The sequence below is a fragment of the Trachurus trachurus genome, assembly GCF_905171665.1.
Source record: "Trachurus trachurus genome assembly, chromosome: 9".
NCBI lineage: Eukaryota > Metazoa > Chordata > Actinopteri > Carangiformes > Carangidae > Trachurus > Trachurus trachurus.
This window is the reverse complement of record NC_139895.1, coordinates 11,460,295-11,486,970: the sequence shown is the minus strand read 5'-3', so window position 1 is coordinate 11,486,970 and position 26,676 is coordinate 11,460,295. Positions and strand designations below refer to the sequence as shown.

The window sequence follows — 26,676 nt, the reverse complement described above, 5'->3', positions numbered from 1 at the left end:
TCACAGACTGATCTCAGTGGGACAGATTCTGATATCAGAGGTTTTAGCATCACCAGACTTTCCAACACTGAAATATGGGAAGAGTTTCTCAGTGAAAGTGTCTCTGTGAGTGTAGATGTGAGTCATGTCTTCAGGGTCGTAGAAGGACACCTCCCCTCCGTCGTAGTCCAGCTGGACTCTGATCCTCTGGAGACTCTTCTTCACTGTCAAAGTCTCACCAACACCATTGGTGTATTTTCCACTGCGATGTAATAAACACCAGACTCCATATTTTGGTAAAGCACATATCTTTCCCTTCCTGTCAACTGACTCGTTTGCTAAACCCACGTTCCAGTCAGGATGATCTCCCACCTCCACCTCCCAGCTGTGTTTTCCTGAGATGAAGCCCTCAGAGCCCAGTATGTGGGTATGATAATTGCATCTCTCTGGATTGTCAGGAAGCTGCTGCTTTGTGTCTCCATGTCTCACACTGGTCAGATCATCAGACAGATGGAGGCGTCTGTTTGCAGTGTTTGGGTCCAGGATGACAGGAGTGAAGTGGACCTTCTCCTTGATCTTCTCCCAGACTCTGAAGGACAGGTTGCCCAGGTGTTTGGCCTCATCTATCAGAGCTCCTGAGAGCAGCTGTGGATCTGACGGTGAGCACTGGGCTCTGGCTCTGGTCTGAGTGGCTTTATAACTGCTGAGGAACGCCACCTTGTGTTTCTGCAGCTCTTCTTCAACAGCACAGATACTGTCTGACAGAGAGGAGATCTGCTCCTCAATCATCTTCATCTCTCTGCTCATAGTCTTCCCCTTCTGCTCCTCTTCCTCCCTCAGAGCTGCCAGTCTGGACTCCTCTTCCTCTTTCAGGAACTGGTGGAGCTTGTTGAACTCTTCTCTGATCCGCCTCTCTGTGGATGACAGCTGCTTCTTGGAGTGTTCAATCATTTCATTGTGTGTTTTCTCCACTTGTTTGTATTTGTTCTTCTTGTCCTGCAGAGACTTTAAGTCAGATTCCAGCTGCTGCTTCAGGTCACTGACTGCTTCTTCTACAGGAACAAGTTTATGTCCATGGTGGAGAGGAAACTCACAGACAGGACACACAGCTTTCTGCTCGTCCTCACAGAACCAATAAGGGACGTCTGGATGTTTATCACACACCACCTCCTCCTTCTTCCTTTTTTTCACAGGTGGACCAGTGTTTTGCTTCTCAAGAAACGAGTCAGCGAGTTCTTTAAGAGAAATGTTTACGGCTCGACAATCCTTTGAAGATTTCTTATTACAAGTGGGACAGTTTTTGTTTTTAGCTGGTTCCCACAATTGTTGCAGGCAGCTTGAACAGAAGCTGTGGTTGCAGCTCAGAGACACAGGATCTCTGAAAATCCCTGAACACAGCTCGCATGTCAGGTAATTTTCAACGACAGTTTTCTCATCCATTTCCACAGATTTCCAGATTTCTTTAAATCAAGATCAAGACTCACCAAAGTTCAGTCCCTTTGACTTTCCCTCTACAATCCACCGAGTCTCTGTTGTCCAGTGCCGATCCAAACCTGTGATGCAACGTCTCAGCTCTGACTAACTGTTTTCACTTCAGTTTCATTTATGTACTCTGTTCTGGGTGGAGAAATGGTTGAACAGAAACTGTTGTTTGTTTGTGTCTCCAGCGGGTGGCACTCTTGCAGTCTTACAGATGTTGAATGAAAATTCACTCAAAACTCACAAGGAACCTTTGTTTTCATTGTCCAATAACAGTTGAGAGTAACAAGGACCACTTCCTGAAAGTTTTATGTCCTTGACTTTCCTTGAATATTTCCATTTCGTGTTACTGATATAATATAAAAAAAAATATATAGATTCTCTACCTTTTAAACCACAAACTTTTGAGCCATGTTGTTTTTTTTCCAAAAAGGAAAATATGATCTTTTGTTATATCAATTTAAAGTAGATGTCAGTGTGTTCAACACATTTTGATAATCAGCACTCTCATTCTCTCCTGTTGAGGCCACAGGTTTTAACAAATTAATAAAATATATTTTATTTATTGCTTCTTCTTCATTTTTTTTAAAGGGTTTCTCATATAGTCACATTTAGAAAAGTCTTGGTTTTGTCCTTTAAACTGCCCATATCCATATAAAAAAAGAAACATCAATTTTATGTTATATTGTTTACGTAATACACTCTGTTGACAGTGTTTTGTTTTTTTTAAGACCAAGTTTTTATATTCAACTCAATTTTACCACTGCTTATAATTGACACAGAAATGCAGAAAAATTGAAGGAAGGGTCTAAGTGCCAGAATATTAATCATCTATTTTATAGACCAATATAGTGACACTCTGCCTCTTGTCCTCCTCTGAATCCAACCTTGCGTGGCATTAAAACTGCCGTGGAAATGTAGTACTGTCTGTAAGTGATGAAAATCACAACTGAAGAAAGGTATTTGTTAGGGTCAGTGAATGTCACACTGTGGCTGATTCAGGCTCTTGATGTTTACTACAAATCATCTCATTCTTCTTATTTCCCAGTTCTGTCTCTGATGATCCAGACCCTTCAGTGCAAAGTTCACCAGTGGAGTATCCTTTGAAGATTTCCTCTCACAAATGGTACAGTTTCTGTTTTTATCTTTTTCCAACAACAGCAAGACTCAACAAGTTTTAATGTGTCCTCAACTTTCTGCTGACCATCCTCTAAACATGTCTTTTCCAGTAGAGATCTGTCACCTTTTACTGACGTCTCAGCTCTGACTGACAAAGTTAAAATCTACTTTCATTCCCCTTTACTGTTTCTCGTAGTTAAATTATGAGCAGTAGAAAACACTGGTATGTTGTTTTGTTACCAGCAGGTGGAGCTGTCTGCTCAACAACTGGAGTTTACTAGTTTATCCAACTCACATTATTTCCTTGTCGACCAGTTGGTTCCCAAACACAACTGATGACACCTCATGTTCAGTTCATGTGTGAACATTTTAACAGCCTGACTGACACTAGACCAGCATGTGTGTGTGATTGTGCTTCATATATTTAAAATGAGGGAGTACCTTTTCATGAACTACATTAGAACTAGGCTTTAATTTCCCTCTTTATACTTTACTTTATACTTTATATCCTGTATCCATTTACCCCATAGCCCGTCATAATGTGCTAATATTTTTCTTTTTCATTCTATGCAACTGCAAAATGTAAATGTTTTTTTGTTTTTTGATCATGATTAAACTCTTAAAAGAATCGTTCAACATTTTGGCAAATCTGCCTATTGCCACAATCCCTACAACCATAGGAGTAGGTTCATTAATTATTGGTGCATGTTGTTTTGACATCCGCAGGGCACAGATGCCAGATGTTCAGCAATCACAATAGAGGTGAATGGCACAGGTCCCCTGTCCCTCAAAACTCATCAAATACACAATCCAAAAACTCCAAAACGCTCTCGTGGAGAAGTTGTGACCTGTACATTCACCATGCTATGAAATAATCATGTATAATTATGTAGCATTACAGTACAACAAATAAAGCAAATACTCGGAAGTATCTGGCTTTTGAAATCGATCCGCCCAGCAGCCGTGTCTGGATTGTAGTTCCGGCTACACATTTGCCTCGAAAACAATTCTCTCTCGTAATGTTATATGATTATTTCATAACATGGTGAATGTACAAGTCACAACTTCTCCACGAGAGCGTTTGGGAGTTGTTGGATTGTTTATTAGATGAGTTTTGAGGGACAGAGGACTTGTACAACTGAACTCATGTTTTAACCAGGATATTTGACCATCACAAAGAAAACACAACATAAAGGGAAAAACAAACTCAAGAAAGTTGATTCACATGGATGAAACAGAAATAATAATAATGAGAATTAGAGAAAATGTCTGCAAGTTAACAGATTTAATTGTAAACATGATAAATTAAACTAAAAAATCTGAAGTTGGGATAAAACATCAAACTAGTATTCCAGCACATGTTTCTAAACTATTAAAGAGAAGACCAAAAACTGATGATGAACAGTCACAACAACTGAAACAAACAAATCATCTGTACAGTGGATATGAACTACTATACAATGTTGTTTGACACAGATCAAGATGCTGATAACCAGGATAATGAAGAAATTTGATTTCTAAAGTTTTTGTCTTGATGATGTGAAACAGTTTCAACATTTTGTTTTTGCATTTTCTCACATATTAATCTTGATTTAAAAAATGGAATCAACCTCCAAATTCAGTCTGTTTTCTAAAAGCTGAGAAAAAAAAAATTATTGATGTAGAAGAAACAAGTTTGGTTGAGTATCCATGGAAACACCAAATAAAGATTTAAAAATACAATTATTAGTATTTTTACGGCAGTTCAGTGATGATGATCAATCTAATGAGATACAAATTAACTGTGATTTAAAGACAAAATATGAGCAGGTGTACTGTAGAAGCAGGTTGGCTGTAAAGTCTGATGATGAGTTTAGAGTTTCAAGGAATAGTTCACCAAAAAAATGAAATTCAGTCATTATTGACTCACCCCCATGCTGATGTAGCAGATGTTACACTCACCCCTGCTGAACTCACTCCACCCAGGGCATCCGGGTCACGGCACCACTGCAGCCGATGTTATTCTGGCCCTCTGCGTTGTGTGTCGGTACGGACTGCCCCAGGTGGGGGTGTGAACCCTGGTCTCCCGCACGGTGGGCGACGATGCAAACCGTTGTGCCAAGAGATCAATGACCGCTTGGCAGTTGGGTTTGCACGTCCTTTATGGGTGAGTGAGTGCACCCGGACCCTCCGTTACACTGATGAATACTTGGGAGTAGTTTTTTATTCCTCAAAGTGGAGACCCGGGAGCGTTCATAGTCCAATGAAATCCTTATATGAGAGTCAATAGCGCCCCCCCCCCCCCCCCCCCCCAAAAAAAAGGTCCATAAAACTACACAAAAACCTTGTAATATTCCTCCATACTGAAGGGATATAGTCCAGAGTTTACTCGAAACAACGTCATTTAGGACATTTTTACAGCCTGAACAGTCCTGCTCTGATGTTCATGCACGTCGGAGCGCAATACAAGAATTTCAACTATTCCTTTAATAAACCTCAAACCATCATGATAGAATAATGTCCCTGGACATCACAGACTGATCTCACTGTGACACATTTTGATATCAGCGGTTTTAGCATCACCAGCTTCTCCAACACTGAAATATGGAAAGAGTTTCTCAGTGAAAGTGTCTTTGAAAGTGTAGATGCGAGTCATGTCTTCAGGTTCATGGAAGGACACCTTCCCCCTGTCATAGTCCAGCTGGACTCTGATCCTCTGGAGACTCTTCTTCACTGCCAGAGTCTTACCAGCACCACTGGTGTACTTTCTATCATGGTGCCTTAAACACCAAATTCCATATTTTGGTGAAGCATCCCGTCCTCCCTTCCTGTCAACTGACTCTTTTGCCAAGCCCACAATCCAGCGAGGATGATCTCCCACCTCCACCTCCCAGCTGTGTTTCCCTGAGCGGAAACCCTCAGAGCCCAGAACAGTGATATACTTGGTGAATCTCTCTGGATTGTCTGGAAGCTGCTGCTCTGTCTCTCCTTGTCTCACACTGGTCAGATCATCAGACAGATGGAGGCAGGGGCTTGCAGTGTTTGGGTCCAGGATGACAGGAGTGAAGTGGACCTTCTCCTTGATCTTCTCCTTGATCTTCTCCCAGACTCTGAAGGACAGGTTGCCCAGGTGTTTGGCCTCATCTATCAGAGCTCCTGAGAGCAGCTGTGGATCTGACAGTGAGCACTGGGCTCTGGCTCTGGTCTGAGTGGCTTTATAACTGCTGAGGAACACCACCTTGTGTTTCTGCAGCTCTTCTTCAACAGCACAGATACTGTCTGACAGAGAGGAGATCTGCTCCTCAATCATCTTCATCTCTCTGCTCATAGTCTTCCCCTTCTGCTCCTCTTCCTCCCTCAGAGCTGCCAGTCTGGACTCCTCTTCCTCTTTCAGGAGCTGGTGGAGCTTGTTGAATTCTGCTCTGATCTGCCTCTCTGTGGACGACAGCTGCTTCTTGGAGTGTTGAATCATTTTATTGTATGTTTTCTCCACTTGTTTGTATTTGTTCTTCTTGTCCTTCAGAGACTTTAAGTCAGATTTCAGATGCTGCTTCAGGTCACTGACTGCTTCTTCTACAGGAACCACTTTGTGACTCTGGTGGAGAGAAAACTCACAGACAGGACAAAATGCTCTATCTTCATCCTTACAGAACAATCTAGGCTCCTCTTGATGTTTCCGACAAATCACTTCCACCTCCTTCTGTCCCAGTTCAGACTCTGATGCTCCAAATTTCTGTCTCCCAGCAAAGGAATCAGCCAGATCCTTCAGTCCAAAGTCCACAAATGGAAATTCTATTGAAGATTTCTTTTTACAAGTGGGGCAGTTTTTGTTCTTAGCTTGTTCCCAGAATTGTTGCAGGCAGCTTGAACAGAATCTGTGGTTGCAGCTCAGAGACACAGGATCGCTGAAAGTCTCTGAACACACGGCGCAACTCAGGAAACTTTCAACAAGAGCGATTTTCTCAGCCATTTTCTCAGATTTTAAATTGTTCGTAACTAAAACACTCACCAAGTTTAATTTCCACTCAGTTTGTCCCCTGCAGTCCTCATGATAATTATAGTCAAGTTAGAGATCTCCCAGCCTGTAACGTCCTCTCTCAGTTCAATAATGATAGTCTGCTTTCAATGTGATCATCATGTAATCATTAATAGTAACACCATCTGATATCAGTCATGCGATCTTTGTCCTTCAGTCGCTGCTTTTCTCACACTGCTGTGCTAAGAACTTAAAAAGACAATAACACAATTATCGGACGCTGAAAATACACAACATGGCTGATCTCAAGTTTTATTTATTGTTCATTTACTTGATATTTGATCCAGAAGTCAATCAAGGTAAACACAGTCATTATCATCAACAGGTCATGATTTGGTCACATGTGTTGTAAATCTCTCTTCCTTCTTGTTGATTCCAGCTCTCACTTGTCTTTGGACTTTGTGTCACAGCTTTTATTATTATCGTACCCAATCTTTGGACTCAGCGAATTGAAATAAGATTTCTGATTAACTTTCTTATGGTTTGTGCATTTGATTTTACACAATTATATGATTAGGACAGATAATACAAAATATGACATCATTCATAAAATCCACCAATACTAAACATTTGTGTCGTATATGTTAAAGAGTGTTATGGGTTTGTATCAGACTCTGACAACATGTAGACCATGTCTTCTTCTATGACATGATCATTGGAGTCATTGTTGGTGTGATTGTCTCTAAAATTATTTATCTTCACACACAATAATCTGTGGTGGAAACACCTTGTTGATGAGAGAGGTCAAAGGTCATACTATAGCTGACAGACAGGCTACAGTAAGTCAGAGAGCCAATTAACAAGAAGTCCAACCTCAAGATGGTCGAACTAGAACAGCAGAGGACCAGGAGCTGTATTTATCAAGCTAGAATTACTCCTAAAAGTTGAGTAAAAAATTCTTCGCTGAAAGCTGCACTTAGAAGTTAGTTATCAAGCATCTTACTTGCACTTTTAGCTAAGTGTAGGACTGAGTTACAACAGTACTATGTGCTGTAAATAGAATTTTTAGATGACGTCACTTCCAAGAATGACCAATCGCTGAAGGGAATCCCTTATCTAAGAATATAGAAATCTTAGAAATATCTCAGTGAATAGTTAAATGGCCAATGGGAATGTTCAACAATATTTTGTCAATAATCTACAAAATAATACAAAATGTATTGGTAATGAATGAAAAGTAAATGTTTCCAAATCTTCCAATTCATTAATTCAGTGATACATTGTTGAATTTTTCCAAGGGTGAGAAATCAAAGCATTTTGATGACCTTTAATTCTGCCATGAAAGCTCTGCTGCGTGAGGTTATTGATGAGATGACGTCCCTTTTTAAATCCGTGACAAAGATGATACCCACTCTGTCCCAACGATATTGTTTGATCAACTGCTCGTCATCAAACAAAGCCTGAACGTCCTTCTACTCCCGAAAGATTTGCGCACACATCTCACCTCAATGCCATCCCCTACTGGCAACTCCTGACCACTTAGGAAACCTCTCGAGGTCTCTTAAATATCTGGGGGAATAGGAGTGATTCTTAGTCCTGAGAAAGTTGATAAATAGCTTTTATTCTTACTGTAAGTTTTAGAGTAGGACTAAATTCCACACGTTTTCAAAATGGCACTCTACGGCCCCAGGTCAGGTTCCCCTTGTCAACTGAGACAGTTGAGGTTGGACTAAGGCTGCAGATGATTAGGTCAGCAACATGAATACATGAATTCAATAATGCTCCATGCCACAAAGCAAATATCTCAAATTGGTTTCAGGAACATGACAGTGAGTTCAGCTCACCTCACAGGCCTTCACTGTCTCCACTGACCTTATTATTAGTGGATGAACTGCTCTTCATCCAAAACCACAGTCGTCCCAATTCATGAAATAAAGCACTTGCTATTAAACTAATAATAGAGTAATACAAAGGGCACATGCTGTATGGGCTTCAAAACCTTGTGCCAATTTATAAACCCCCATGTTCATCCCGTTGCAAATATTTGGTCACAATAATAACACAACACAATATGGCAGATCAAAAGTTAGTTTCAGTAAAGGGTCATTGGTCAATATGTGTCTTTCCAAATGCCATAAAACAATTCAGACTTGAGGGTGTTTAATCACCTGGCAGATAAAGGGAGAAACAACACAATCCAAAGACCCAAAATTCATCGAATAATGAAAGAAGTAATCCAAGGATCAAAAACTAAAACTAAATGAAGGATATTTGATGATATTTTGAAAGGCAGGCTTTTTAACCCAGTCACGACTTCAAGTCACCAGTTACGAGTTTGTAGCGTTCCAGGCAAGTTACGAGTTACTTGGAACTGGGAGTAGATCGATCTAGTACGAGTTCACAGGTGGGAAGTTACGAGTTTGACTGTATGTTATAACGGGTAACCATAGGAACAGGTCGGAAAAACACGAGTTACGGGTTGCCTGGAACGCACCATTAGGTCCTAATTTCTCGTGATTCAGAACGTTTTTTTTTAAACGTTAATCTGCTTTTACAAAAATCATGAATGTTATTGTACTTTTTAAATGGTTTATTTTAAATGGTGGTGCAAGCAGAAAAGTCAGTTTGGAGCCTTGTGAAAATTTTACAGTCAAATCAGGTCTAGGGAGCATCTGCGGTGACACTGAACCAGTCTCAGCATTATATAGCATTTTATGTTTCACCAACTGCACCTGAGAACAGGCTCTGCCAACATGTCAGTGTGAATTTATTTATTATTAGGGCGTATTCACACCAGGCTCGTTTGGTCCGCTTGAGACCATAGACTGTAACGGACTTTTCCTCTGGTGCAGACTTTTTGGGGAGGTGTGAATACAAACCAGCGGACTCTGGTGCGGATCAAACAAGTGGACCGAGACCACCTTTGCAGGTGGGACTCGGTTCACTTGTCCGCACCGAACGAACCCTGGTGTGATTCGCGTAGGCTACGGTGTGAATGCAAACCGAACCAAATGCAAAATCCAAGCGCCTTTTTGGATTCAACAGGCTTCCGTTGTTGTCAGAAAATGTGGAAATGATCAACAATGAGCCGTGGGTCAACATGGAGCACAGATAGACACGCTGCCTCCTTGATATTTGGTCAGTGGAAAACATTTATCAGATGCTAGAGAGGACGCACCCGTCGCCGTTAAGGATGCACATTCTTAATATTTTTTAAAACTGATAACAGAAAGTCGTTATCCGATTAATAACCGTTAACAGAAATAAATGTGATAGGCTTATGCCGATCGGCAACGCGGCATCCTGAGAGAATGATTAGCCTATGTTTTTTTGTTTTGTTTTTTGCTGTGCCGTCCTTTTTTTCTTTCTTTTTTAGCGCACCATCCTTCAGACGCACATAGACGTCTGTGTGTTTGTTGTCTGACCATCCTTCACGGGTACTGCTGCATAACGGCCACATAGCCTCCAAGTGATGAATAAGGACAGGTGCAACTGGAAATACTACCAAATTGAAAGGGCAGCAAGAAACGCATTCATGACCTCTTTTCGTGGAAGATCCCGCTGATAATTTTTATCCAATGATTGAGCGACTGTGGGACACACGTGCTATTGTTTACAAAGTTGATCCGCTTGTGGAAAAAATGCAATGTGAATACAAACCGCACCAAGTAAAAAAAAATGTAATCCGCACCAAAGCAAGTGAACTATCGGACTTTCCTGGTGTGAATACGCCCTTATATATAAAAGTTGTAGTTATTGACTCTAAATTCAGCAACTAAAAATTCAACTTTCTTCTTCTTCATCTTGTCCAGATGTTTTTTTCTTTGCCCCACATGTTCTCACTGATTAAGTTCTTCATCTATTCACTCAGTCATATGGCAGTCACTGTCTTTGTTCAGGCTCACAGGAGGATTTGACTCTATTAGATGGACTGATTGTCATAACATTAACAAATGACACAAATGACTAGTTATAAGATTTTAATGTTGAGAAAGGGCACATTAAGATTCTGTTGACAATCTTTGAAAGTAACATTTCATAACTTCCGTTTATGACTTTAAGGTCAATTTAAATTATTTACATATGAAATAAAGGAAACATCCTATAATGTACTCTATTTCTCTTTCTTCATCAAATATCAATCATTAATCCTCTAAAATTCACACTGAAGAGAGAGGAAAGAGGAAAACAACAAATTGTGAAAAATACCAACGACAATGATGAGTAGCACCACGACTTATTGATAGTGTTTGGAAAACAGAGAGTAAAAGAATCTCATCAAGAAATTTGTTGTTTTGAAAACAAAAAAACAAGTTTGAATCATTAATGAGTCAAGATTAAGCTTATGCTCCATTGGTAATAAAACACAACACAAAGAAAAAAAAACAAGGCAGGAGATTCAAACAGAAATAAAAATGAAGATGGAGAATCACAAAAAAAAGTATGATAGCTAACAGAAATTTACAGTTCAATGTAAACGATAAATAAAAAATAAAAAATCCCCAACTGATCACCAAACTGTCACAAAACTGAAATAAAAACACACAAAGCTGCAGTACAGTGGATATAAACGACTATACAGTGTTGTTTGACACACAAGATGCCTGATAACCAGGATAATAAACAGATTTGATTTGCAAAGTTTTTCTCCTGATGATGTGAAACTTTTTCAGTTTCACATTTTCTCTGACAGAACCAAACTCAATCTGACTCCTTAAAGCTGAGAAAGAAACACAAAACTATGACTAGCCTAAATTATGTAGAAACAGATTTTCAAGAACAGTATTTCTTACAGGCACTAGTGACGATGATCAGTCTAATAAGACATTAAATGTGCTTCATCACATCACAGCACTTTTTCATCTGCTCAAAACAGCCCTGTTCAGAACGGCTGCTTTCTGAGCCTGTCCCTTTATGCAAATGAGCTACTGCTCACCCCGCCCTACCGCCTCTATCAGTACCGGTACTCACAGGTAGGGCGAATTCAAAAACGAATGACATCATTGGATGACAACTGAGGGGACAGCTTGTAAAACAACATGGATTTCAACCCAGGGAGACTGCAGGTTACAGATTTTTTAGTCAATTCTCACATTTGGGGGCTGGAAGGCAAGCCAAAAAAATGTTTTAAAAAAGCCTTTAAAAAAGTGATGTTTCCATGTCCCCTTTTTAGACAAAATGACAGGTGAGCAGAAACAGTTGGCTGTAAAGTGTGATGATGAGTTTAGAGTCTCAAACCATCATGATAGAAAAACTAACGTCCCTGAACATCACAGCCTGATCTCAGTGGGACAGATTTTGATATCAGTGGTGTTGGCATCTCTAGACTTTCCTACACTGAAATAAGGGAAGAGTTTCTCAGTGAAAGTGTCTCTGTAAGTGTAGATGTGAGTCATGTCTTCAGCGTCGTAGAAGGACACCTCCCCCCCATCATAGTCCAGCTGGACTCTGATCCTCTGGAAACTCTTCTTCACTGCCACAGACTTACCACCATTGAGGTATTTTCCACCACAATGTATGAAACACCAAACTCCATTTTCTGGTGAAATACCCATCTTTCGCTTCCTGTCAATTGGCTCTTTAGCCAAACCCACAAACCAGACAGGATGATCTCCCACCTCCACCTCCCAGCTGTGTTTCCCTGAGGTGAAGCCCTCAGAGCCCAGGACAGTGGGATAATTAGTGAATCGCTCTGGATTGTCAGGAAGCTGCTGCCTTGATGTGTCTCCACGTCTCACACTGGTCAGATCAACAGACAGATAGAGGTCGGGATGTGCAGTGTTTGGGTCCAGGATGACAGGAGTGAAGTGGACCTTCTCCTTGATCTTCTCCCAGACTCTGAAGGACAGGTTGCCCAGGTGTTTGGCCTCATCTATCAGAGCTCCTGAGAGCAGCTGTGGATCTGACAGTGAGCACTGGGCTCTGGCTCTGGTCTGAGTGGCTTTATAACTGCTGAGGAACGCCACCTTGTGTTTCTGCAGCTCTTCTTCAACAGCACAGATACTGTCTGACAGAGAGGAGATCTGCTCCTCAATCATCTTCATCTCTCTGCTCATAGTCCTCCTCTTCTGCTCATCTTCCTCCCTCAGAGCTGCCAGTCTGGATTCCTCTTCCTCTTTCAGGAGCTGGTGGAGCTTGTTGAACTCTGCTCTGATCTGCCTCTCTGTGGACGACAGCTGCTTCTTGGAGTGTTCAATCATTTCATTGTATGTTTTCTCCACTTTTTTGTATTTGTTCTTCTTGTCCTGCAGAGACTTTAAGTCAGATTCCAGCTGCTGCTTCAGGTCACCGACTGCTTGTTTTACAAGAACAACTTTATGTCCATGGTGGAGATGAAACTCACAGACAGGACACACAGCTTTCTGCTCGTCCTCACAGAACCAATAAGGAACTTCTGGATGTTCATCACACACCACCTCCTCCATCTTCCTTTTTTTCACAGGTGGACCAGTGTTTTGCTTCTCAAGAAACGAGTCAGCGAGTTCTTTAAGAGAAATGTTTACGGCTCGACAATTCTTTGAAGATTTCTTATTACAAGTGGGACAGTTTTTGTTTTTAGCTGGTTCCCACAATTGTTCCAGGCAGCTTGAACAGAAGCTGTGGTTGCAGCTCAGAGACACAGGATCTCTGAAAATCCTTGAACACAGCTCGCATGTCAGGTAATTTTCAACAGCAGTTTTCACATCCATTTTCACAGATTTCCAGATTTCTTCAAGTCACGATCAAGACTCACCAAAGTTAAGTCCCTTCGACTTTCTCTCTACAATCCACCGAGTCTCTGTTGTTCAGTACAGATCCAAACCTGTCTCGTCTCTGCTCAGCTCTGTCTCTCAGTTTTCACTTCAGTTTCATTTACTCTGTTCTGGGTGGAGAACTGGTTGAACAGGAACTGTCATTTGTTTGTGTCTCCATCAGGTGGCACTCTTCCAGTCTTTTAGATGTTGAATGAAAATTCCCTCACAAGAACCTTTGTTTTCATTATCAAATATTAACAGTTTAAAGTAAGAAAGATCATTTAAAAAGTGACCGGAAAAAGGTGGCTTGCACCCTCCAGGTCGGGGGAGAGTTCCTGCCTCAGGTGGAGGAGTTAAAGTATCTTGGGGTCTTGTTCACGAGTGAGGGGAGAACGGAGCGCGAGATCGACAGGCGGATCGGTGCGGCGGCCACAGTAATGCGGTCATTGTATTGGTCCGTCGTGGTGAAGAAGGAGCTGAGCCGAAAGGCAAAGCTCTCGATTTACCGGTCGATCTACGTTCCCACCCTCACCTATGGTCATGAACTCTGGGTCATGACCGAAAGAACTGGATCCCGGATGCAAGCGGCCGAAATGAGTTTCCTCCACAGGGTGGCGGGGCGCTCCCTTAGAGATAGGGTGAGGAGCTCTGTCACCCGGGAGGAGCTCGGAGTAGAGCCGCTGCTCCTCCACATCGAGAGGAGCCAGCTGAGGTGGCTCGGGCACCTGTATCGGATGCCCCCTGGATGCCTCCCTCGTGAGGTGTTCCGGGCATGTCCCACCGGGAGGAGGCCCCGAGGAAGACCCAGGACACGCTGGAGTGACTACGTCACTCGGCTGGCCTGGGAACGCCTTGGGGTCCCCCCGAAAGAGCTGGAGGAAGTGTCCGGGGAGAGGGAAGTCTGGGGATCCCTTCTCCGACTGCTGCCCCCGCGACCCGGACTCGGATAATGCGGCGGACGATGGATGGATGGAGATCACTTAAAAGTTTATGTTAGTAGTTACAGTAGTTTATTTTTATTTTTTTTAAAACAATGAATTCTCTACCTTTTTTAATTTTTACAAAAAAAAACAAACTCCCAGCACAAACTGTAGAGCAGATTGACAATTTATTTATTAACAAAGGTTAAAATATGCGAACAATGCGCCTGTTGCTCACTCACTCACTGAACCTGACGAACGTGTCAAGGGGTCAATAAACGTCCTCTAAACGTGTCTTTACCAGTAGAGATCTGTCACCTTGTACTGACGTCTCAGCTCTGATTGACAAAGTTAAAATCTACTTTCATTCTCCTTTACTGTTTCTTATAGTTAGATTATCAGCAGTAGAAAACACTGGTATGTTGTTTTGTTATCAGCAGGTGGAGCTGTCGGCTCATCAACTGGAGTTAACTAGTTTATCCAACTCACATCATTTCCATGTCTATCAGCTGGTTTCTAAACACGACTGATTACATCCAATGTTCAGTTCATGTGTGAACGTTTTAACAGCCTGACTGACACTAAACTAGCATGTGTGTGAGTGTGATACATACTGTATATTCACTCTTTCTCCCCTCCCAGTTCCTCTGTTTTCAACCTTATTAAATCATTTCTCTGCAGCTGGCTCTTTCTAGTTTCCCCTCTGTCTCTTTTTATCAGTTTGGGTTTCTTCAATATTAATCCTATATTTCTTTGATTCTTCTGATTATTGGTCTGTTCTCTTTCTCTTATGTGCTACACGTGTTTCTCTAACTTCAAGAAAATGTGTTAAGGTGTAGTAAGTAAAACTGTAAAACTGCAGCACAGCTTTAAGAGTTTATTGACTGGAGAAACTAAGGACAAATTAACTCATGCTTAACCAGACTTTTTGTTCACTGCACAGAAAACATGAAGAAGAAAAAAACACAATGCAGGAGATTCACATTGATGAAACAGAAATAATGATAACAATAGAAAGTTATTACTGAATGTGTCTGACACTTCATGGAATTTAACTTTTCATTGTAAACACTATAAATAAAAGAAAATCACAAAATAAAAGCTTTAACATTAAATTTGGACTATATTACACCATCCGTCTCCAGGCTGTAAATCAACAGGGAAAATAAATTATGGAATAATCAAAGCATTAATCAAAGCATCAAAAAAACTAAAACTAAATGAATTCATGTTTAACCTGGATATTTGATCATTACAAAGAAAACACAACATAAAGAAAAAACCCAACGAAGTTGATTCACATGGATAAAACAGAAATGAGGATAGAGAATTAGAAAATGTCAGCTAGTTAACAGAAATTTACATTTCATTGTAAACATAGTAAATTAAGCAAAAAAACAAACATAAGTGAAACAAACAAATTATCAGTACAGTGGATAATCTACTATACAATGTTGTTTGACAACATCAAGATCAAGATGCTGATAACCAGGATAATGAACAGATTTGATTTGTAAAGTTTTTCTCTTGATGATGTGAAACAGTTTCAGCATTTTGTTTTCACAGTTTCTCACATATTAATCTTGATTTTATAACAACCTACAAACTCAGTATGTTTTCTAAAAACTGAGAAAGAAACACAAAAATATGACTAAGTGGTGTAGAAACAAGTTTGGGTGAGTCTCCATGGAAACACCAAATAAAAATAGGAAAAAAAAGCTATAGATATTAATTAACTGTGTTTTAAAGACAAAATGACAGGTGAGCAGGTGTAGGAGCAGGTTGGTTGTGAAGTGTGATGATCAGTTTAGAATTGAATAAACCTCAGACTATCATGATAGAAAAACTAACGTCCCTGAACATCACAGACTGATCTCAGTGGGACACATTTTGATATCAGTGGTTTTAGCATCACCAAACTTTGCAACACCAAAATATGGGAAGAGTTTCTCAGTGAAAGTGTCTCTGTGAGTGTAGATGTGAGTCATGTCTTCAGGGTCGTAGAAGGACACCTCCCCCCTGTCATAGTCCAGCTGGACTCTGATCCTCTGGAGACTCTTCTTCACTGTCACAGTCTTACCAACACCATTGGTGTATTTTCCACTGCGATGACTGACACACCACATTCCATATTTTGGTGAGGCCGGACACTCTCCCTTCCTGTCAACTGACTCTTTAACCAAACCCATATTCCAGTCAGGATGATCTCCCACCTCCACCTCCCAGCTGTGTTTCCCTGAGCTGAAGCCCTCAGAGCCCAGGACAGTGGTATATCTAGTGAATCTCTCTGGATTGTCAGGAAGCTGCTGCTTTGCTGTGCCTCCATGTCTCACACTGGTCAGATCATCAGACAGATGGAGCCATCTACCTGCAGTGTTTGGGTCCAGGATGACAGGAGTGAAGTGGACCTTCTCCTTGATCTTCTCCCAGACTCTGAAGGACAGGTTGCCCAGGTGTTTGGCCTCATCTATCAGAGCTCCTGAGAGCAGCTGTGGATCTGACAGTGAGCACTGGGCTCTGGCTCTGGTCTGAGTGGCTTTATAACTGCTGAGGAACGCCACCTTGTGTTTCTGCAGCTCTTCTTCAACAGCACAGATACTGTCTGACAGAGAGGAGATCTGCTCCTCAATCATCTTCATCTCTCTGCTCATAGTCTTCCCCTTCTGCTCCTCTTCCTCCCTCAGAGCTGCCAGTCTGGACTCCTCTTCCTCTTTCAGGAGCTGGTGGAGCTTGTTGAACTCTGCTCTGATCTGCCTCTCTGTGGACGACAGCTGCTTCTTGGAGTGTTGAATCATTTCATTGTATGTTTCCTCCACTTGTTTGTATTCTTTCCTCTTATCCTGCAGAGACTTTAAGTCAGATTTCAGCTGCTCCTTCAGGTCACTGACTGCTTCTTCTACAGGAACCACCTTGTGACTCTGGTGGACAGAAAACTCACAGACAGAACAAAAAGCTCTGTCTTCATCCTTACAGAACAATTTAGTTTCGTCTTGATGTTTACTACAAACCACTGTTTGTTTTTCATGTTGCTTTTCAGTCTCTGATGATCCAGATTTCTGTCTCCCAGCAAAGGCATCAGCCAGATCCTTCAGAGTAAAACTCACCCCTGGCTCATCCTTTGAAGATTTCCTTTTACAAATGGGACAGTTTTTGTTTTTAGCTTTTTCCCAGAATTGTTGCAGGCAGCTTGAACAGAAGCTGTGGCCGCAGCTCAGAGACACAGGATCTCTGAAAGTCTCTGAACACACGTGGCAACTCAGGAAACGTTCAACAACAGCGATTTTCTCAGCCATTTCACACACAACAGCAGCAACAAGACTCACCAAGTTACTGAGTCCTCAACTCTCCTCTTACAGTCCTCTAAACGTGTGTTTTCCAGTAGAGATCTCACACCCTGTAATGGCGTCTCAGCTCCGATCGGCACTGTCAAATTTACTTTCATTTTCATTTACCTCTGTTAATGATTATGGCTTGAACACACTGTCATGTTGTTTTGTCACCCACAGGTGGAGCTATGGACAAACCAACTGGAGTTTAACATTTTACTTGACTCACAATTTAATTTCATTGTTTATCACTTGTTTTCAAGACAAAACCAATTACACCACATGTTTAATTTTTAATTCAAGAATACAATTTTTAATGAGACATATAAGAAGGTTTGTGGTAGTTTAAGTGTGAACATCTTAACAGCCTTACTAACGCTGAACCAATTTGACAAGGTATTTATTTTCTCCGTTACTGCAAGAAACATATTGAGCTTGTTTACCTCCAGTTGCTTTTTCATCATGGTTTTGTTCACTCACATTCATATGTACTCAAATAAGTATTTTTTTAAACAAAATTATTTTAATCATCATCGATTGCAATCCTTCTATTTAGTGTTTTTCGTCGAGATCCTGCTCCTTGTTAAGGTATTTCTCTTGGTAAAATTTACACTGATACTTTATTGTAGTACAAGTATTGTACAGTAGATACTGATACTTTTTTAAGAACAGATTTTATGGCAACTTTACACATGGAGACCTTACAATTGTTTAATTATTTGTACATACATACATGTGAATATTTAAATGTGAAAATCTATACATGCCGAAAAAGAAATTATACAAAGTAATTGTTAAAAAAAAATTGCAATTTAATTACACAATGTACTTTCCCAAGAAAAGTATTATATTTGTGCACAAAAAAACCTGATGATTCACTACTACAAAAGTTCTGTTGATGGAAAAAAAAAAGTTTTTCAAAATACACAAGCACATATAGTTTTGCATTGTGTAAAACCAAAAACAGTTATTTAAAAAATGGTTTAAAAAAAAATAAAATATGACAATAAATAAAGTAATACCACAAAAAATAAATAAAACCACAACTGTTTCCCCTGTTTTGAAAAAGTGAGTTCGGACTTTTTCTCAGAATTCTGACTTTAGACTCACTTTCTTTTTCCGGGGGCCCTAATCCTCTTCCATATATCAGGCTTTTGAATTCAAAGATGAGCTGCCAGACAAATAAATTTCCCCTCTGGGGATTAATAATGTTATTTTTATTCCTAAACCGAAACAAACAAAACATACAGTGGATATAAACTACTGTACAATGTTGTCCGACACAAAACCAGACACTGACAACCAGGATCAGGAAGAGGTTTGATTTGTAACGTTTTTCTCCTGATGATGTGTAACAGTTTCAGCATTTTGTTTTCACATGTTCTCAGATATTAATCTTGATTTTAATGAGTGACACAACCTGCAGTCTGAGAAAGAAACACAAAATTATTACTGATGTAGAAACAAGTTCACCAAATAAAGATTAAAACAGACTTATTGAAAAATACTTGATGAAAGAAAAAAGACAAACTAGGCCTATGTAAAAGAGGCAGTAGTACTGTGACGATGACCAGTCGTAAGTAATTTCAGTAATGAAATATGTGTTTTAAGACAAAATGACAGGCGAGTAGGTGTAGAAGCAGGTTGATTTTAGAGTTTAATAACCTCAAACCATCATGATAGAAAAACCAACGTCCCTGAACGTCACAGACTGATCTCAGTGGGACACACTTTGATATCAGTGGTTTTAGCATCACTAGACTGTCCAACATGAAAATATGGGAAGAGTTTCTCAGTGAAAGTGTCTCTGTGAGTGTAGATGTGAGTCATGTCTTCAGGGTCGTAGAAGGACACCTCCCCCCTGTCATAGTCCAGCTGGACTCTGATCCTCTGGAGACTCTTCTTCATTGTCACAGTCTTACCAACACCATTGGTGTATTTTCCACTGCGATGTAATAAACACCAGACTCCATGTTTTGGTAAAGCACATATCTTTCCCTTCCTGTCAACTGACTCTTTTGCTAAACCCACGTTCCAGTCAGGATGATCTCCCACCTCCACCTCCCAGCTGTGTTTCCCTGAGCTGAAGCCCTCAGAGCCCAGTATGTGGGTATAATTAGTCCATCTCTCTGGATTGTCAGGAAGCTGCTGCTTTACTGTGTTTCCATTTCTCACACTGGTCAGGTCATCAGACAGATGGAGCCAGGGACTTGCAGTGTTTGGGTCCAGGATGACAGGAGTGAAGTGGACCTTCTCCTTGATCTTCTCCCAGACTCTGAAGGACAGGTTGCCCAGGTGTTTGGCCTCATCTATCAGAGCTCCTGAGAGCAGCTGTGGATCTGACAGTGAGCACTGGGCTCTGGCTCTGGTCTGAGTGGCTTTATAACTGCTGAGGAACGCCACCTTGAGTTTCTGCAGCTCTTCTTCAACAGCACAGATACTGTCTGACAGAGAGGAGATCTGCTCCTCAATCATCTTCATCTCTCTGCTCATAGTCTTCCCCTTCTGCTCCTCTTCCTCCCTCAGAGCTGCCAGTCTGGACTCCTCTTCCTCTTTCAGGAGCTGGTGGAGCTTGTTGAACTCTGCTCTGATCTGCCTCTCTGTGGACGACAGCTGCTTCTTGGAGTGTTGAATCATTTCATTGTATGTTTTCTCCACTTCCTCGCATTTGTTCTTCTTGTCCTGCAGAGACTTTAAGTCAGATTTCAGCTGCTGCTTCAGGTCACTGACTGCTTCTTCTACAGGAACCACCTTGTGACTCTGGTGGAGAGAAAACTCACAGACAGGACACACAGTTCTTTCTTCATCCTTACAGAACAATTTTGGTTCCTCTTCATGTTTACTACAAACCACCTCCTCCGTCTTTCTTTTTTTCACAGGTGAACCACTGTCAACAAAGTCAGCCTCTGATGATCCAGATTTCTGTCTCCCAGCAAAGGCATCAGCCAGATCCTTGAGTGTAAAATTGACACTTATAATTTCCTTTGAAGATCTCCTTTTACAAATGGGACAGTTTTTGTTTTTAGCTTGTTCCCAGAATTGTTGCAGGCAGCTTGAACAGAAGTTGTGGTTGCAGCCCAGAGACACAGGATCTCTGAAAGTCTCTGAACACACGTGGCAACTCAGGTAACGTTCCAAGAGAGCAGCTTTCTCAGCCATTTCACACACAACAGCAGCAACAAGACTCACCGAGTTACTGAGTCCTCAACTCTCCACTTTAAGTCCTCTAAACGTGTTAGATATACACACCCTGTAATGGCGTCTCAGCTCCGATCGGCACTATCAAATTTATTTCAGTCAATCTCTGTTAATGATTATCTCACACACAGTCAAGTTGTCACTGGTAGATAGAGCTATAAACATGTCAGCTGGAGTTCAACGTTTTACTTGATTCACAACTTAATTTCCTTGTTTATCAGTTTTCTTTTCAAGATGCAATGAAACCAGTGGTAGTGTAGGAGTGAACATTTGAACAGCCTGACTGACACTGAACCAGTTTAACCGTGTTTTTATTCACTGTAGCAGGAAACATACAGTATTAAGCTTGTTTACCTCCAGTTGCTTTTTCATTACGGTTTTATTCACTCACATTCATCTGTACTCGTATTGCAATCCTACTATTTAGTGTTTATTGTCAAGATCCTGCTCCCTGTTAGTGTATTATGTATTTCCCTTGGCAAAATCTACACACTACTGATACTTTATTGTAGTACAAGTAGATGCCGCTATTGTTTTAAGAGCAGATTTTATGGAAACTTTACACATGGACTCCTTACAATTGTTTAATTATTTTTCATAGAAATGTGCATATTTTAATGCGAAAATCTTTAAAAGAAATAATTTAACTACACACTGTACACTCCCAAGGAATGCCCTTTATTTGTGCACAAAAAACTGATGACCCACAACAAAAGTTCTGTTGATGGAAAAAAAAAAAAGCTTTTCAAAATACATAAGCACATAAAGTTAGAAACATCTTAGATCTGCATTGTGTAAAACCAAAAACAGTTATTAAAAATGGTATAGGCACATAAAGTTTTTAAAAAATATGTATAACATCTAAATACATCAGAATTAAAGAAAGCAAAAGGAGAACTATATACATTTTATGGAGATGGAGTGCTGCTGGTGCAGAGGTTAAAGGCTTGGATGTGGGGATTTCCTGTTGGTCCTTTCTGCCGTCAGTCATCATGGGAAATGTCAACTCTCTGCCTGTAATGAGCTGGAGATATTGGTGAAGACATTTCTGCCCACCCAATGGCAACAGCTGAAGTTAAATGTGATGTTATTACAGTATTAGGATACAGACTAAACAGGGCCGTGCATGGCACAGTGGTTAAGGCCCCCCTCTCTCTGCCTCAACCCTTTCCTGTCTATCTATACTGTGTGCTATCCATGGCAAAAACGCCCCCCCCCCAAAAAAAAAAAAAACTTTAAAAAAAGGATACAGACTAAACACCCTGAGGTATTTGGGTGTATTGGAGAAATGCTCACTGAAGATGCCAGAGGCCGTTCTAACAGATCATCCACTGCATAACAGAAGTGGTGGATGAAGAGATACGGAAGAGGATTAGGGGCGGGCCACTGTAAAAAGAAAAAAAAAGTGAGTTCTGACTTTTTCTCAGATTTCTGACTTTAGACTCTTTTTTTCCCCCGGGGGGCCCTAATCGTCTTCATATATCCCTATATTCCATATATCAGGCTTTTGAATTCAAAGATTAGCTTCATCTTCATCTCTCTGCTCATAGTCTTCCCCTTCTGCTCCTCTTCCTCTTTCAGGAGCTGGTGGAGCTTGTTGAACTCTGCTCTGATCTGATTCTCTGTGGACGACAGCTGCTTCTTGGAGTGTTGAATCATTTCATTGTATGTTTCTCCACTTGTTTGTATTTGTTCTTCTTGTCCTGCAGAGACTTTAAGTCAGATTTCAGCTGCTCTTTCAGGTCACTGACTGCTTCTTCTACAGGAACCACCTTGTGACTCTGGTGGAGAGAAAACTCACAGACAGGACACACAGCTCTATCTTCATCCTTACAGAACAATTTCAGTTCCTCTTCATGTTTACTACAAACCACCTCCTCCGTCTTTCTTTTTTTCCACAGGTGAACCACTGCTTTGGCTCTCAACCAAGGAGCCAGCAGCAAAGTCAGCCTCTGATGACCCAGATTTCTGTCTCCCAGCAAAGGAATCAGCCAGATCCTTGAGTGTAAAATTGACATATAGAAAATCCTTTGAAGATCTCCTTTTACAAGTGGGACAGTTTTTGTTCTCAGCTTGTTCCCAGAATTGTTGCAGGCAGCTTGAACAGAAGTTGTGGTTGCAGCCCAGAGACACAGGATCTCTGAAAGTCTCTGAACACACGTGGCAACTCAGGAAACTTTCAAGAAGAGCTCTCTCAGCCATTTCACACACAACAGCAGCAACAAGACTCACCAAGTTACTCAGTCCTCAACTCTCCTTTTTCAGTCCTCTAAATGTGTGTTCAGAAGATAAATGGCGTCTCCCCGATCGGCAGTATCAAATTTATTTCAGTCAATCTCTGTCAATGATTATCTCACACACAGTGAAGTTGTTTTATCACTGGTATATAGAACTATAAACATGTCGGCTGGACTTTAACGTTTTATTTGATTCACAACTTAATGTTTATCAGTTTTTCTTTTCAAGACACAACCAAACCAGTGGTAGTTTAGGTATGAGCATTTTAACAACCTGCCACTGACACTGAACCGGTTTGACAGTTTTTATTTTTCTGTTACTGTAGCAAGAAACATTACGTTTATTTACCTCCAGTTGCTTTTTCATTACGGTTTTATTCACACAATTCAATCCTACTTTTTAGCGTTTGTCAAGATCCTGCTCCCTGTTATTGTGTTATGTATTTCCCTTGGTAAAATCTACACACTATTTATACTTTATTGTAGTACAAGTAGATACCACTATTGTTTTAAGAGCAGATTTTATGGCAACTTTACACATGGACTCCTTACAATTGTGTAATTATCTTGGACAGAAATGTTCACATTTTAAGGTGAAAATCTGTAAAAGAAATAATACAAAATAATTGTGCAAAAAACTGCAATTTAACTACACACTCCCAAGAAAAGTCTTTTATTTCTGAACAAAAAACTGATGATCCACAACAAAAGTTCTGTTGATGAAAAAAAAAAAAGCTTTTCAAAATACATAAGCACATAAGGTTACAAACATCTTAGATCCGCATTGTGTAAAACAAAACAGTTATCAAAAAAATGGTAAAAAAATAAATAAATAAAATATGACAATAAATAAAACAATACCACAAAATAAATAAAACCACAACTGTTTTCACCATCAGGCCATTTTCACCAATCTCTCACTGGCCTCCCACAGTTTTTTTGCTACACCAGCGTCTCTCGCAAAAGGACGCACAGTGGCGGGCCGGCAGTCGACGAAGTAACCCCCGCTGTGTTTGGCAGCTTCATCGGACACAGCACAGTAGATAACAGTCTGAGCTCCAACCTCAGATGGCACGAAAAACATCCACATGATCACCTGCATCAGCATCCGGAACAGGAAGGAGAAGTGGCACGTCCAACCACTCTGGACAAAACCTGGAGCAACACATGTAAGCAGAGATATTACAATGGCAATGAACCCCAGATTTTAATATAAACTGGTTTGATTTATCAAGGTTTCACTGCCTAATAGAAATTTCAGTTATCGGAGGTGGATATCTTCTCTTGCTCCTCTGTACAACGTTCACCTTTGGACTTAAAGGGATAGTTCAACATTTTGGCAAATTGGCCCATTGCCATAATCCCTATAGTCTTAGCAGTAGGTTTGTTACCTTTAATTGTCGGTGCAAGCTATTTTTAGAACGGCGGATCAGAGCCGTGAGCTGCTCAGAGCTACACTGCGGAGGCTCATGGGATTTCTTGGTTTCCCTCATCAAATACACAATCCAACAACTCCAAAATGCTCCATGAACAAGTTGTGACCTGCACATTCACGCTATGAGATAGTAACGGAACATTACAGGACGGAGTTGTTTTCGGGGCAAATGCAGAGACTGCTTGCCGAAAATCTGCCCCCGACGGGGACGTGCATCAGCGGTTTTGCATGAATTTACCTCTAAAACAACAACTCTGTCTCGTAACGTTCTGTTATTATCTCATAGCGTGGTGAATGTGCAGGTCACAACTTGCCCACGGAGTGTTTTGGAGTTGTTGGATTGTGTATTTGGTGAGTTTGATGAGGGAAATCATGAAATCCCATGAGCCTCCGTAGCATAGCTCTGAGCACCGCCGTTCTAAAAATAGCTTGCATCGACAATCAAAGGTAACAAACCTACTCCTAAGACTATAGGGGTTATGGCAATGGGCCAATTTGCCAAAAATGTTGAACTATCTCTTTAAGGACTAACTCCAAATTTTGATCTATAATATGAGCAAACACCCACATCGGTCATTGTTGAGTTTTCTTTCAATAATATTTGAGATTTCAACTTCGTCTCATTCGTTCTCTCACCAGGGTGCACAGCGTAGGCAGTCACATCTTTCCCCTCTGTGATGCGGGCCAGCTCCTGGCTGAAGTAGAGGTTTGCCAGCTTGCTGCGGCTGTAGGTGAAGAAAGGCAGCAGGTTGTAGTTGAGGTCCTGGAAGTCCAGCTTCTGGTATTTGTAGATGGAGCATGTGAGCGTGATCACCCGGCTGGGGGTGCATTCCTTCAGACGAGGCAGGAGCAGATTGGTGAGGAGGAAGTGACCTAAGTGGTTGACGCCAAAACACATGCTGAAGCCGTCGTCCGTCCAGTCGAGGACACTGGGCATCCCTGAGGAACAAAACAGAGGTGGAAAAAGTAGAAGAATGATTGTCTTTAATAATGGTTTTCCACTGTTCACATGTGGACTATCCAAGCAATAACAGACCTTTTGTCTGTTTTGACAATGTACAGTAACAACCTATTTCACAACATAATTTTCCTTGGAAGAATCTTAATTCATTTGATTTGATTGCTCACAAATATGTGACATACATTCACAACATTTTTGTGCACAAAACTTCCCGAATTCAGCGAGTTCTCATTTATATAATCCAAAGTTTCTAAATTCTAACCAATATATAGTGAAATATATCCAAATGTAGGTTGTTATACTATTCTAGCTCTACAATATCAGTATTAATGAAAAATATTGTTGTTTTAGCCTCAGTCTTGTAGCTTTATGTCAAGTCTAACTGAACACATTTCTTCTGTGGTGTTATAATCTGTACCAGGAGACCCCTCACCTGCATTATTGATCAGGATGTCGAGCCTCTTCTCCCTCTGGAGGAAGTTCTTACAGAACTCCCTGACGGAGCGCAGGTTGGCCAGATCCAGCTCCATGTGGAGGACGTTCAGGCTGTGACTCTTGAACTTGATCTCCCTCACGGCCTTCTCAGCCTTGTCCAGGTCTCTGCAAGCGATGACGACTCGGGCACCTCTCATTGCCATGGCAATAGCCGTCTCCTTGCCAATCCCAGAACTGCCACCTGCACACATACAAACACACATTCACAGTCCAAAAGATAAAAATGATCATGTGAGGCTTATGACACAAGCAAAAGCCAGTGCTATGTGATGTAAATGTCATTTACCTTTTAAATAAAGGTAATTCGTAATTAAAACTACACTGAGCTACACGGTGTAAACCATTAACACACAAACGTAGGTAGGTAAACGTTGCTGCAAATAAGAAAGAAATGTTTATTTACCTGTAATAAGAACTGTTTTGCCATCAAGTCTTTTCAGGTCGGTGCAAAACTTCCGCTTTTTCATCCATTTTAGAATGAAAAAGGAGACTAAAGACGCGATAATTGTGTAGAGAAAATACATTTCTCTGTGATTATTACTACCTTGTTGAGAGCCAATATGTTTGTGTGCTGGTTATTGTTATTGCCAGTTGGTGATGCTGCAGGCTAACGTTAGCTGCCTTGTTAGCTTTCTAGTTCGCGAGTAAAAAACATAATTTTCCGTCTTGTTTTTGGTCCATTCTGGTTCCTGTCGCGGTAAACCTGGTGGAGACGAACCGGGACGAGTTGAACACAAATGTAGACAGGTATTTTTAGTCACTTTTTCAGTCCCTTGTGTTGGTGACCATCCAATTCATTCAGAAACACTGATGTGAAGATGCGAACTGCGCATGCGTG

At 40.9% G+C, this 26,676-nt stretch overlaps 6 protein-coding genes across 6 annotated transcripts; all 6 read right to left on the bottom strand.

The window, feature by feature from the left end:
- Positions 1-6,526, bottom strand: LOC310991459 (nuclear factor 7, brain-like; the record flags this gene model as incomplete). The annotated part of the gene is made up of 2 exons (XM_083979171.1): positions 1-1,155; positions 6,251-6,526. The coding sequence occupies 2 exons, from the start codon at positions 6,524-6,526 to the stop codon at positions 1-3; spliced, it is 1,431 nt and encodes a 476-aa protein (XP_083835297.1).
- On the bottom strand, positions 5,087-6,181 carry LOC310991841 (nuclear factor 7, ovary-like; the record flags this gene model as incomplete). The annotated part of the gene is made up of 1 exon (XM_083979772.1): positions 5,087-6,181. A coding segment is annotated over one exon (1,095 nt), but the record flags the coding sequence as incomplete, so codon positions are not given.
- A 5,276-nt stretch (positions 6,527-11,802) lies between the features above and the next one.
- On the bottom strand, positions 11,803-13,221 carry LOC310991458 (nuclear factor 7, brain-like; the record flags this gene model as incomplete). Its single annotated transcript, XM_083979170.1, has 1 exon — positions 11,803-13,221. One exon carries the CDS (start codon positions 13,219-13,221, stop codon positions 11,803-11,805), a length of 1,419 nt encoding a protein of 472 aa, XP_083835296.1.
- Positions 13,222-16,048: 2,827 nt separating this feature from the next.
- LOC310991456 (nuclear factor 7, brain-like) lies at positions 16,049-17,590 on the bottom strand (the record flags this gene model as incomplete). Its single annotated transcript, XM_083979168.1, has 1 exon — positions 16,049-17,590. The coding sequence occupies exon 1, from the start codon at positions 17,477-17,479 to the stop codon at positions 16,049-16,051; it is 1,431 nt and encodes a 476-aa protein (XP_083835294.1). The 5' UTR covers positions 17,480-17,590.
- Positions 17,591-19,216: 1,626 nt separating this feature from the next.
- Positions 19,217-20,671, bottom strand: LOC310991452 (nuclear factor 7, brain-like; the record flags this gene model as incomplete). The annotated part of the gene is made up of 1 exon (XM_083979165.1): positions 19,217-20,671. One exon carries the CDS (start codon positions 20,669-20,671, stop codon positions 19,217-19,219), a length of 1,455 nt encoding a protein of 484 aa, XP_083835291.1.
- Positions 20,672-23,842: 3,171 nt separating this feature from the next.
- On the bottom strand, positions 23,843-26,647 carry LOC310991466 (retinol dehydrogenase 14; the record flags this gene model as incomplete). Its single annotated transcript, XM_083979180.1, has 4 exons — positions 26,242-26,647; positions 25,777-26,019; positions 25,019-25,321; positions 23,843-24,102 (listed from the first exon to the last, which is right to left on the bottom strand). The coding sequence occupies exons 1-4, from the start codon at positions 26,360-26,362 to the stop codon at positions 23,843-23,845; spliced, it is 927 nt and encodes a 308-aa protein (XP_083835306.1). The 5' UTR covers positions 26,363-26,647.
- Between the last annotated feature and the right edge of the window lie 29 nt (positions 26,648-26,676).